Here is a 14,231-nt window from a genome sequence, read left to right as displayed (position 1 = left end):
TGGGTATGATGTAACAGAAATGGTTACAAACTTATAATGTATTATTTACATTATATACTCAAAACTATCAAGCTAGTTAACTATATCTGAGGAGACACATTATGACATGAGTTAAACAGTTTTTCATTGTTCATTAGAAAGAATGCAGTCAAGCTTTTAATGGAAATAATATACAAGTGAGGCACTTTTGAGGTCAGAAATAGAAAGCAAACGACACTACACACTGGAAATGTTCACAAAAATCTAAGTGTATTTTTAATACAAAGACTTTTCCACTAGTTTATTCTTGAAAAATTTCAAAACTAACAACTGATGCAATTTAAGAAGCTTTCAGGAATAATGGCTAACATTTATCAGTGTACCAAAGCATATGAACGTTTTATAACCACCTGGCTGCTAGGCAAACAGTACCTAATACCTTAAAGCCTTTTTTTTCTTTTGGTTTATATAAATCACCTCAGGTTGTGTTTCTTTCTTAAAGAAATTCATTCTTTATGTTTGTCTCATTGCAAAACACCTCATGGTGCTATTACGATTTATAGACTTTTTTAGTGCAACAATAATGCCAGTTTCTAGTGCTTCCTCTTACACTTTGAAATGTGATCATGGAAGTCAAATCAAGAATGAGCATAATAATTAGTAAAGAATCCTTGCTTTTCAGGTAACTAAAGTTTTCTAAGTTTTATGTGGAAAAAATGTTACACTTGCTTAATGCACCTTTGGGCTACAATTAAAAACCCAATTTAACACATATTTCCAAGTGTAATCACAAAATCGAACATAAATTCCAACACAAGAAATATCCTTAAAATTCTTTACATTGACCATTTAGAGGAAAGCACATTTCCTGTACTCTGGAGACTCACATGCATATTAAGAAACATTTCTGTGCCATTTAATTAAGGGGGCAGGGGAGAGGAAAAAGAAAAGAAAAAGCAAGACTTACCCAAGATATCAGATGGCACTATACATATGAATTGAAAGTGCATTTACATTACTTCAAAAGCTCATTTTAGGCACTGCTGAATAACCAATGAAAATAGGTAGTTTCAAGTTTTTCCCTTTAGATTTTAACCCCACCCCATCATCATTTCAGAAACATACACACGGCTGGGCACAGTGGCTCATGCCTGTAATCCCAACACTTTGGGAGGCCGAGGTGGGTGGATCACCTAAGGTCAGGAGTTCAAGACCAGCCTGGCCAACATGGTGAAACCCCGTCTCTACTAAAATACAAAAACTTAGCTGGGCATGGTGGTGGACGCCTGTAATTCCAGCTACTTGGGAGGCTGAGGCAGGAGAATTGCTTGAACCCAGGAGGCGGAGGTTGCAGTGAGCTGAGATCGCACCATTGCACTCCAGCCTGGGCAACAAGAGTGAAACTCCGTCTCAAATAAAAGAGAAAGAAATGTACACACACTCTCTGAAGTTGTCATGATAAAATACAGGTGTGATTATGTTTTTTCATGTTTTGAGTATTATTTTTAAAAATTCTCCCTGACTGGCGGAAGGAGGAAAAAAATACCATTTTGGTAATGGCTTTTGAGAGTTAAAGCAACTGGTTCTATAAATGCCTCAGTACATCCATTAAGTTTGATTGCCAGTCCCAAATATCAACAAATATTTTAAAAGAGGATATGTAAGAAAAAAGTGCTTAAAATATTTCAGCAAGCCAACAAGACACATTAGGTAAATAACCATTTTACAATTCCTTTGAGATAGTTCTTATTCCTGGTTTCCCTGGTAGAGGTTGTTACCACATAAATAGCTCTTTAATGTTAGTAGTGATGAACCCTGTCAGATCCCTATTGCCATCTCATGTCTCTGGCCTGGAAACCATCCAGTAGGTGGTGCTGCAGCTCCACATGACATACTTCTTCAGAAATCAAATGATGTCCCTTTTCAAGCCAAGAGAAATACTTAAGAATTATCAATTCTGAACAAAACAAGTTCATCAGACCAGTCTTGCCTGTCATACCGTCTAGATGATTCCATTTTCAATACTATTACTCAAGCAGTTGTCTTGAGCCATCTGCTTATATCAGATAAAAACAAAGAAAAGTTTTAGAGGAAAAGCCAATTGGCAGTGCCGAATCTGTACAGAGAATGAGAAAATGTTCCTGAAGGTGCCTATACACATGTTTAAGAATCAGTGATTTAAACTACCCATTTGCTTTCACAAAGGAATTCTAATTTGCTCAAAAGAAAATTTCCATATAGGGATTCAGAGAACATTATATCATCAGTTAGTCTTGTAGACTGATTTAGAAACTGGGTATGTTAACTATAAAGATCCAAGGTAAAATAAAAACCATTTCATCACCATAGTTTTTAATGAAGAAACTTGTTTAAAACTGTAAAGGAAAAAATGGGAATGGGACGGCAAAATCTTAGCAGCAAAGTGGTTAAACAAATTGAAAATATTAATGCACAAACATTAAAATATTAAAGCATATATGTTGCATATAAAATACAGTACAGAACCAGGAGTTGCACTATACTGATTAGTGCTTAACAGAAGAAATGATTAAATTTGTTCCTCCCAGAAGTATATACACAGTTCATTTCCACAGCATTTTCCTATATAGCCAGCAAGTTATTTTCTTCAGTTATTCACACCTTGATCAAACCTGAATTATAAACTTAGCACTTACAAATATGAAAATTCATTCACAAGGAAAAACAGTATTTCCATTTCACCAATAAAAATTTTGAAAGTTAACAGTCTATTCTAGGAAACCAAGTTTAGCTGAAAACTTCAGGGATGAAGATCATCTGTTGTAGCAGCATTCAAATATATAAACAGTAAAAATAAGACTTAAAACTGCTGCTACAGTGTCATGTTTTGGATTTAGTTCATCCAATTGATTTTTAGTACAAAACTAGAAATACCCTCTTCTTCATAACATCTATAGTTATCAATATATTTTCTTCTTTTCAATGTGAAATAATACTTCAAGATGATCTATATACACAATGTTGTCAGTTCAAGCTGTCATATAAATATAAATGCTTTCTTAAAAAAAGTATTTTACAGACAGATAGTGTTATATACATTGTTCAGTTTGATCTGGGGCAAAAGAAAAAAGCTAACACAAGCTTAAGTGTGATATATAAAAAGAATGATACATAAATGACGTTTAAAAACCTGCATAGAAAATGAGCTTCAAATGGTAGTGTGATTTTATTTTTTATCACCTCTGAAACTTCAAGCCATTAAAAAAAGGCACACTTCTCAACTTTATCCCACTAAGGGAATGTTCTTAAAGAACCCTTTTCTTGGTTAGAGTTTTAATGTAACACTTAAGAAAACAACAACAACAACAAAACAAAAACAGACAATTTGACTTCAAGGTACTTTAAAGTTTGTTGGAACATTTACCCAACTATTTTGTAAATTAAACATCCAGTAATATAATGCTCTGCAAAAGAAATAAATTTATATGTACAAGATACTTCATTTACAATGTTGGATTAAATACTTTCCTGGGATAGTTTAGCACACATTTTAACATAAAATAATTTTGCTTTTGGCCAGTTTAAATAAAAATAAAATGTAACTGATAAAAAGTTATTGTTATGTAAATAATAAGCACTGAGGCTTAAGCTGAAAAATTAGTAACACAGCTGAACATATTCTGGTTTAGCAGAATGATACATGAAGATCTCAAGACGAAGCTTTTACACTAACTATCCAGTCAAACTTTCTGCCTTGTAAAACATTTGTAAATGCAATATAATTTTTTGAAGGAGGAAACTCTGAAAGAAAACAACTTGCTGGTTGAATACCACAAAAAACAACTAAAAAACTTCACTTTTTTTCTATAATGTTTGTTTACTCAGTCTCTTTTTATATAAAAATAAGTGTTACGTTCCCATCAGAACATTAGACAATTACATCTGTGCTTTAAAAAAAAAGTTGGTCACTCAAGGCTATTAGAGTATTTTTAAGGATTTTAGATTACCAGAATGTACAGATATAACTCAATATAAATTGTAGCCAAAGAGAAATAAGGATGAAAATATCAAATCATTCACATGGAATAAAAACATTATTAACTAGATGAGTTAAATATTCAAAATATATGGAATGTGACAGTAGATATATATATATATATATATCTACCTCAGAACTAGGAAGGGGAAGAAAAGTTTAATATGTAATAATTCGTACCTTACATTTAGTTAAATATAAACATTTGTTATTTATACATAAAACTGCTTTCAAAAAACAACTAATAAATGATTTAGTTGCACTTGTTTTACTTCTTGTAATTCCCAAGTGTTAACTTTTCTTAGATTGAAATCAACTGTCCCCTAGTGCACTTTTATTTTTAGTTCATGTCCTAATAAATTCAAACCTTTAAAAGTCCCATCACCTAATGCATAAATATACAAAAATGCCAAAAATTAATCCCTTTTAGTTGGATCATATTTTATGCTGACTTTTTATAGCCAAATAACCAGAAATGGTTTCCTTCTGCAAATACTCTACAACCTGTAACAAAACATGCCATGCACTCAAGGGAAAAGTTAGGCATGGCGTGAAACACCAAGAACTGATGAGTTCTGCTTCCTCCATGTGTGGCCTCAATGATACCAGGCAAGATTCCATATTGCTTGCCAAAAGCTTCCACAAATCCAAGTTAGCTAATTCCTGGAAACAAAGATTTTAAGCTCATTTTGGCACTGGACCATTTCATCCAGCAGCTTTATGTTTCCCACCACAGCAACCACATGCCTCACCACAGCGATGGCACATTCTCAAAGGGACGTAGCAGCACATACATGGTACAATGAAAGACAAAGCTACCAGGGCTAACCATCGCAAGCAGAACTTGTCGTCGCTAGTGTCACACGAACAGGGATCAGAAAAATCTCCCTCTGAGTCTGACATACAATGATACAACATGCTCTCTGCACAGAGCATGCAACTAACTTGATATATGCATCTTTTAATAGGGTCTGGAGCATCCTGACATTTTCCCCTGACATTTTCTTCATGATTAAACCTTTCCTGGCAGTATACGCAGCGAGAACGTTCACCATCCTCTTTTCTTCGTTTTGACTTCTTAATTTTTAATGAGGAAGGCTGCGTCTTAAATACCACAGAGTCTTTGGGTGAACTTAACTTAGTCTCATCACCACAAGAGTACAGATAGTCTGATTTTTTACTGTCTGGTTTAGAAAACTGAATACTGGAATCTGCATCATCTCTTTCCAAGTCATTTTTCCACATGTCAGGATGTCTGTAGTCTGCATAGCGACGTATTAAGATATCTCGAGGGTTTATTCTGACAATCTCATCCTCATCTTGAAAGCTGACATGTCTGATTGATTTCAAAGGGACCTAAAAAAGAAACAGATAAAAATTGCAATGAGGGCTATGATGGTTAATTTTATGTGTCACCTTGGTGGAGCCAGTGTCCAGATATTTGTTGAAATATTATTCTGGACGTTTCTATGATATGTTTTTGGGATGAGATCAACATTTCAATTGGTGGACTATGAGGAAAGCACAGTACCTTCTGTGATATAGGTGGACCTCATAAAATCAGTTGAAGGCTTTACTAGAACTAAGACTGAGCTCCCCCTGAGCAAGAAGAAATTCTGCCAGCAGGGTGCCTTTGGACTCAGACTACAACTATTTCTTGGGTCTCCAGACAGCCTACCCTGTTTTGGATCTGTACCTCTATTATTGCATGAGCCATTTCCTTAAAATGAAACTTTCCTATCCGTCTGTCCATCCGTCCATCCATCCATCCATCCATCCATACTGTTGGTTCTACTTCTCTGGAAAACCTTGACTAATACTGATTTTAGTGTCAGTATTAGTCAAAGTGGGGTGTCACTCTAACAAACACCTAAAAATGTGGAAGTGGTTTTAGAACCGGGTGATGGGTAGAGGTGGAAAGTATGAGATGCATGTTAGGAAGAGCCTTGAGGAGACTGTTGCTTCTCAATGTGGACTTTAAAAATGCTTCTGGTAAGATCTCAGATGGAAATGAAGAACATGTTTTGGACACTGGAAGGAAGGCAACTTGTGTTATAAAGCGACAAAGAACTTGGCTAAATTGTGTTCTTGTGTTTTTTGGAAAGTAGAACTTGGGAGTGATTAACCTAAATATTTAGCAGATATTTCTAAGCAAAGTGTTGAAGGTGTAGTCTAGTTTTTCCTTGCTGCTTATAGTAAAATTCGAGAGGAGAGAGAGAAACTGAAAGAAGAAACTGTTAAGCAAAAAGGAATAGAACATGAAGATTTGATACGTTCCATGTCTATCCATTTGCAATAAAATGAGAAAGCATGTTCTGGAAAGAATAGCTAGGGTGTAGTTGGACAATCATATGGTAAAATGAAATGCTGTCAATCTGGATTGAAGGGGACAGATTCAGGACAAAATGAAGGAAGACTGATGGACTTCTGGAATTCTACAGGATGGGCCAAGGGAGTAATGTGAAATATGACTTATTTTTCAAGAAAAGGGAAGAATGAGCCTAAAGGCAGGCTGTTTTCTCCTCAGTTCCAGAGGGTGGGGTCAATTAGTCGGTGTCAGTGGGCCAGGCTGTAGCAGCCCAGAGCCCTGGGGGCAATACTGACACGTATGGCTGAGGGGGTGGGACTACCATCCCAGTGGGCCCAGAGGGCAGAACATTAAAACAAACAGGATTATTCTTAATCCTAAAATCTTTTTTAAAAAATCCTAAAATATTTTAAAAAGTTTAAAAATCTAATGGAATTATTGTAAGGTTTTGGAATTGCTTGGGACCCATGACACCTTTCTTCCTTTCAATTTCACTTTTTCAATAGGAATGCCTATCCTATATCTTTCCTACCATGGTATTTTGTAACCTATCCTATCGTGGTATTTGTACTATGAAATTACAAATTTCACAGGTTCATAGCTGACGACGAATTTTGCCTCAAGATATGTGTACCTCATCTTACCCACTTACCCACACTTGATTGAAAGACGTTATTTAGATGAGATTTGGGACTTAAGAGTTGATACTGGAATGGGTTATGTCTTTGGGGCTGTTGGGATAAGGATGAACGTATTTTGCAAGTGAGAAGGGCATGAATTTGGGGACAAAGGACAAAATGTTATGGTCTGACTTATGTCCTCTTCAAATTCATATGCTGAAGCCATAACCTCCAGTAATGCGACTGTATTTGGAGACAGAGCCTTTTAAGAAGTGACTTAAGTTAAAATGTGGCCCTTAAGAGAGACTTTAATCCAATCTGTTTTCTTTATGAGGAAATTTGGACACACAGAGAAAGACACCAGGGATGTATGGGCAGAGGAAAGACCATGTGAGGGCAAAGTGAAAAGGCAGTTATCTGCAAAGCCAAGAAGAAAGGCCTCAGAAGAAACCAAACCTACCAACAACCTTGATCTTGAACTTCTAAGAATTGTGAGAAAATAAATTTCTGTTGTTGAAGCTACCCAGTCTGTAATATTTTGTTGTGGGAGTCCTAGCAAATTAATACAAAGACATGCATGTGTATAGCTCGGGTACACAAAAAGTCTCTGAAAAATGACGTAAAATACCCCTACTTCCACAACCCTTCTGGGAAGATTGGTTCTTTGAGGCCAAAGAACAAAATTAAGTCTTTTGACCCCTTACATCATCCATAAATGCAAGCTTCTAAAGTAGACAAATTTGTATCTTTAGCTCCAGTCCCTGGATATAGTGACCAGTCTACCACAAGTAAGCATCTGACTCAGTTTGGGGCAAACTTCTATTTCCTAGATACACGGAATTAGGGCTAAAAAAATTCTAGGTCTGAGCTAAACGTGGGGTGACAGATACAGTTTATTTAATTAACAATATATAATTCCTTTTGGTCCTATCTAATAAATGCAGCTCTGGCAATCTTTTAGACTCAAATGAGAAGTTTGCAGAGTTTTTAACTAACAGCGTTTATAAGCACATAGGTAGTAAATTTATACAATGAAAAATTTTCTAGTACAATTCAACTATATGGAGAATTAGAAAGACTGGAAAACTTTACCTATATACTAATTAGTTAAATTCCATATCACAAGATAAACTAACATTACTTACCCTATTTTGGGACTTTAGGCTTCCACATTCCTTGGATATTTGCCGCTGTACGTATTCCATACTTCTGCTCTGAATGTCCAAGCCTGGCTGACCAAATGTTATCTAAAATACAAACAATTTCTACTTAAATGACACAAGAATTTTACTTTTAATGAAACTGTTCAGTGTATGTTCCAAAACCTCATAATCTATTAGCAGTAAAGTTTTTCAAAAACGGTTTTGAGAATAAAAATAGAATCGTTTCCCCCCACCTAAAACACAAACAAAAATCGTAGGTCTTTTCTTACATATTTAAACTTTAACAAGTAATGAATACATAGTCAAAAAAGTACAAACAACCCAAATATTCATCAACTAATGAACGGATAAACAAAATGTAGTAAATCCGTAGAGTGGAATATTATTCAACCACCAAGAGAAATAAAGTAGTTACACATGTCACAATAATGGTTACCAGGGGCTGGGAATAGGGAAGGAGGGGCAATGACTGATAATCAGTACGGGTTTTTTGGGAAGTGATATGGAATTTGATACTGCTGATGGCTGCATAATCTTGTGAATATAATAAAAAACACCAAATTACATACTTTTTTAAAGGATGATTTTGTGGTAGGTGAATTATATAGCAATAAAAAAATAGGAATCTTTAGTGTCCTGATACATTTACAAGTGTTTTGAATTGCAAAGCCCATTTCAGACCTAAATTATAGCTAGAATATGTCAATGTTTAATTATTAAAATTTTATGGTGAAAAATTCTAATATACATAAAAGGAGAGAATAATGTAATGAATCACCACGGGTCTATTATCTAGCTTCAGTTATCATCAACATTTTGGCAATCTTGTTTACTTCTTGTTTTTCTAGATAATTTTGATCCAACTCCTACTGTTACATACTTAATAAACACTATAACCCTGAAAATAAATAGTAATACATACAGATAGCAAAATTTTCAAATAGTATAAAAGCACATGAAGTAAAACTCTTTCTTCCATCTTAGACCTTTCAGACCCAGTTTTAAAAGTTAACTATCATAAAAAAAATTTTTTAGTGCATTCCTCCAAAAATTTTTACACACACACAGACACACACGCACAGATCTTTAAAACAGGACCCTTTGTACTGTGCCCTTGGTCTCTGCATTTAATGATACAATATGGAGGCCATTCTATGTTTATAAGTACAATCTGTAAGAATTTAGAAATTAACAAGAGGAAATAACTATGGATTAAACGGTCGGGGAAGGCATGAAAGGAAATGCAACTTGAAGTAGACAGAATAAGCTAGGTATTTGGTCAAGTGAAAAAAAGAAAAACAGAAGAACATTACACAAAAGGAAGAAGAGAGAACAATTTTTTTTTCCTGATAGAACATAATGACCTCAACTAGCATATTAAATATATATTTCTAAGAACTATTTTAAAGAGTAAAAATGTCAATTTTCTCACCACTGTCTCAGAAAAAAGTCACACACAGCACTTAAACACATACACACTTTGAAAACTACCTGAGTCAATAGGGTCTATGAATATTAGTTCTCTCACACAATCTCTAAGTGAAAAGACAAATAAATGGACAATATTGACCTTTTCACATTTACTAAAAACAGATGTGATAAGATACAACCCAATTAATTTCTGCTTTTTAATACCCTCAAAATTTGGTACTTTTGCTATAATCTTCAGGAAAATTTATCAGCTGAAAAAGTCATAAGAGATGCTTCTTCAAAGCTGGTCACAATTAAAATTTTAAAAGGATTCCATTTATAACAGAACAACAAAAATGGTACAAAGAAATAATCCTATAAAATATGTATTATCTTTTCACAAAGAAAATGCAAAGTTTTATGTAAAGTACAGAAGAAGAGCTAAACAGAGGTATGTATCATATTCACGAATAAGATGATAAATTATCCCCTAAACTAACACACACATTCAGCGCAATTCAAATATAAACCACAAAAGGATTCTTCATCAGATTTGACAAGCTGATTCTAAATTTTTTAAAAGGGCAAACAGCCAAATTGAAAAAAAAAAAAAATCCAAGAGGGAAAACAAAGTTAAGCACTTTCTCTACAAATATTAAATTATTATAGAGCTACAGCATTTCTACAGTAAAGATGACAATGTGGCACTAATTTAGATTAGAGACATCAGAAATAGACTCAAACATATATAGAGAACTGATGTGACAGATATGGTACCGCATATCAGTGCAGGGAAAGGCTCCAATAAACAGTGCGGGGACAATTAGTAACCTATGTGGAAAAAATAAAATTTGATCCCTACCACAGAAGACAAATCAAATTAAAGTGGATTAAAGACAAAACTTTAAAACTTTTCGATTAGGAAGAAAATCTTTAGGATGAGGATAGGGAAGAGTCTGTAAAAATAATACGAGAAATGATAAATTCAACTGCATTAAAATTTATAATGTCTGTTCACCAAAACACCACAAAGAGTGAAAAATAATCACCAACTAGGAGATACTAGCCGCAAATAAAACTCAGAAAGATCTGAATCCAGAATATACAGAGAAGTGACACAGAACATTTGATTATCTAGTAACAAGGCCATATGAAAGCATGCAGTTAAAATCCATTTGTAAAGGAACAATCACAGTTATTTCCAAAGTCTTTCAAATACTCAATACATATCCCCTGTACATGGTACACATCAATCCTAAAGTCCAATTTGTCCCAGAACCTTCTGTAGCACATCAATGTAAAAAAATCCACTCCTGAACACTCTGAGTAAAGAAACTCATGCACATGAATATCTGCGGACAAGAAAGTTTGTACTAGCAGTATGCCTGTAACAACAAAAACCTGAAAACAACTGAAATATCCAATTGGGTGAATAAAAAGAAACAAGTTTTAGAACTATCAAGGAAAGCATGAGAATGTTAGACAAATACAATTCCAGGTAATAGTTACCTCTAGGATGAAGGCAAAGGTATAGATTGGGGGTGTTCCTTTTTTAAGTTGTTTCGTGGTTTCTCAAGTATTCAGTGAATACATTCTTTTTTATGTATTAAACATGTCATAAATCTTTGATATATGCTGTCATATTTGTCTACAGTGAAATGAACCCCGTGAAAGTAAGAGACACTGAGTTAAAGAACTGTAATGGCTTCCAGGCCTATAAGACTTTGAAACAATGTATCTATCCATCCAGAAGATTTTTTTTTTGAGACAAGGTCTCACTCTATCACCCAGGTTGAGTGCAATGGCGTACGTGGCTCACTGCAGCCTGGACCTCCCTGGCTCAAGCAATTCTCTGGCTTTAGACTCTTGAGTAGCTGAGACTACAGGCACGTACCACCATGATATATGAGATGGAATCTTGCTATATTGCCCAGGTGGTCTCAAATGCCCAGGCTCAAGTGATCCTTCTACCTCGACCTCCCATAGTGCTGGGACTGCAAGTGTGAGCAACCATGCCTGACCTCAAAAGATTTACTAGCTCTTCAAAGCTTTAAAAAACAAGTCAAAGACAAACACTGGCAATGCCTATTTAAGCATTACTAAGGGAACATAAACTAGCGTAGCTGACAATTCTTTATGGGTCCCATCTCCGCAGATCTAGTGAGCATAGGCACTATCGGCCTTTTGTTTTGGACGATCTTTTCAAGGACGTCTGTACAGTGAAACCCTTGAAAGACACAGTGTTTCCCCTTTGGAGACAGGCTTGTTTAGTGTCCAGTATAACAAAGACAGTATCTCCTTCCTCAGCAAGTAAGGCAGGCTACTGAAGTGCATTAGAAGTCATTACAAAAGACTTGGCTTCCCTAAGTTCAGGGTTCCAATGCTGGGATGCAAACCCACCAAGTGGACAACATATTCATGAGCATCATTCCCATGGGATTTGGAGGAGCAAGTGAAACCAACACAAACATGAAGCTCATGCTACTACTGTACTGTGAATAATAATAAAGTTCTTTGACCCAGCAGCCATGTCTCCTAGCAGCATTCATAAAACTAGTAAGTTAACTTGCTAGCTTACTCTTTATAGTTCAGCAAGGCAGTTTTCTAGTCCTTTTGGCAAGGTTGTTCCTCTGTTGTAGAAAAGGATCCATCAACTTACCCCAGTTGAATGCAATTAAACATTCAAAAGACCTAGTTATTTTGTTGAGCATTTACACTCACCAAGTTAGCTTTTAGTGATGATCTCATAAAGACCTATTTTAGGTAGAGAATGTGTTAATCAGGCTACTGCAAGTAACTACAGTCCTCATGATGGTTGAAATCAAATTTTACGTTCTGATTTTCACATATCATTTTCTTAAACTAATTATTTCAATCTCTGAAGATGACTTTAGTCCTAGTATCCTAAGAAAATAAGGTGTCTGGTCTGCAAGCTGAGGGCCAGATTCTCTACCATGGAAAAACTCATCCTGTGAGGCCTTCTTGGTCACATACAAATGGAAAACTGCTACACTATCCTAACAGCACTGTGCTGAATGGAACTGTGTTTTATTCCTATTAAGAAACTTCTACAATATTTCTTTACTGTATGTATAGCTACAGTCTACTGCAGCTTTAAAAGAGTAAACCATCCCATTCTAATTCCTATTAAATTGAGAAGTTCACCGATTATAACACCAGCAAATGTATAAACATCTAGTTATGCAATTCATATAATATAACCCTTGTTTCTCTAAGTCACATCAATCTTGGAGATAAGAGAAATTATCAATTACAAGGAATTACTTACAAGTATTATTGTTCTATTTAACATTTTTCCTAAGTGCTTTATATATAACATTAATTATTTAATATTCATAACAACTCTAGGAGGTAGATACTGATATTATTCCAATTTACAGATGAGGATACTAAACCACAAAGAACTTAAGTAACTTGCCCAAGGCCACACAGCTAGTAAGTAAAGAAGTTGGAATTCAGACCCAAACAGAATAGCTCTAGAGGCCATGTCATAATCCCAAAGCTAAGAGCTTTCTGCCAAATGTTGTTCACCTCTCTCTCTGCAGTTATTCAGCACTTTTTGTACTTTCTACCTGATGACTACATTCTTCAACCACCCCATCATAACCGCCATTACTATTTTGGGAGAAGAGTTCAGTTCTTTTTCCCCATCAATCAAAAGAACACCTTTAAATTTATAGTTCTTTCAGCCAAAGAAGGTAGGCCAAATAAATTCCCAGGGCCTGGGATGAGGAATACTGGTATATCATAACGTCCCTGTGTTACATTCACTGTGTTTTCTTTCCCTGCTCAACTGTATGAATCAGTGACTTAGTTCAGGATATGCATACTTCCACTCTCTCCTATGTTGAGATGAGTTTTTCTGCCCGCCACTCAATATGTGGGAAAATATTTTGTATTTAAAACTGTTAAACTGAGTATCTCCAGATTCAAATGTCTCACAGGATGCCTGGAAGTTTATAAGCAAGTATGACTCCTGGTGGGTTCCTTTTAATATCCCAAAATCTCTAGCGAAAATATGCAGATTGCTTTTAGCCTTTCTTCTTGCAATTATTTTGCTCAAAGTAAAACTGGCTTGCAATTTTTTCCTTCTTGTACCAATATCTTAATTTTTCTTTAATTTTTTATAAAATTTCATAATAAATTTGGACAACATACATAAACTACAGATAATTTTTAATCACTAAAATTAGGTAGTTTGCCAGTTTGTTGAGAGGATTAAAATGAGTTATATAAGTAAAGCACTTAAAACAGTATCTAGCACGTAGTAGATACCAGCTATGATAAACATTAATAATAATGATTAGTGAAAAATAAAGCTACAGGGAGCCTGGGAGACTTACCCGGAGCCTTTTACAATCTGTGTCTACCTTGAATAATTCAAACTGTATTTGCTATGGTATGAGAGTTGCTGGAAGAAAAGCTCCCAGATGGTCTAGAAGTTTTTTTGTTCTCTCCCTACTCACTTTTAAGACTTTAGGACAAGAATAGTAGGGCCCACAACGCCAAATTAATCAAGTTTGAATTTCGTTAACTTTCTGTCTCAATAGCAAATCTGTAACTATACCTAAACTTCACTTCCACCTTGGAAAATGAAGTAATTTTATCTCTTCTCATGCAATTCTCCTGTCTTTACAGTCTCCGTTGTGCCTTTCTCTATCAATTTTTTTCTCTGTCCTGAATCTTTTAATTTCTCCACTTTCTTCATCTTATGA

The 14,231-nt window shown here is 35.1% G+C and overlaps 1 protein-coding gene across 1 annotated transcript in view; it reads right to left on the bottom strand.

Moving 5' to 3' along the window:
* Window positions 1–230: 230 nt before the first annotated feature.
* Window positions 231–14,231, bottom strand: part of SPRED1 (sprouty related EVH1 domain containing 1) — a 105,053-nt gene continuing 91,052 nt past the window's right edge. Inside the window, exons 6-7 of the mRNA XM_003780630.4 lie at window positions 8,068–8,169; window positions 231–5,350 (exon numbers count right to left, since the gene is read on the bottom strand). Of these exons, the coding sequence (XP_003780678.2) occupies window positions 4,700–5,350; window positions 8,068–8,169 (753 nt within the window). The 3' untranslated portion in view covers window positions 231–4,699. The remainder of the gene's footprint in view (window positions 5,351–8,067; window positions 8,170–14,231) is intronic.

This window comes from Pongo abelii, chromosome 16 (genome assembly GCF_028885655.2).
Source record: "Pongo abelii isolate AG06213 chromosome 16, NHGRI_mPonAbe1-v2.0_pri, whole genome shotgun sequence".
NCBI classification, from domain to species: Eukaryota; Metazoa; Chordata; class Mammalia; order Primates; family Hominidae; genus Pongo; species Pongo abelii.
Note: the sequence above shows the minus strand (reverse complement) of the source record. Positions and strands in the feature narration are given on the sequence as shown.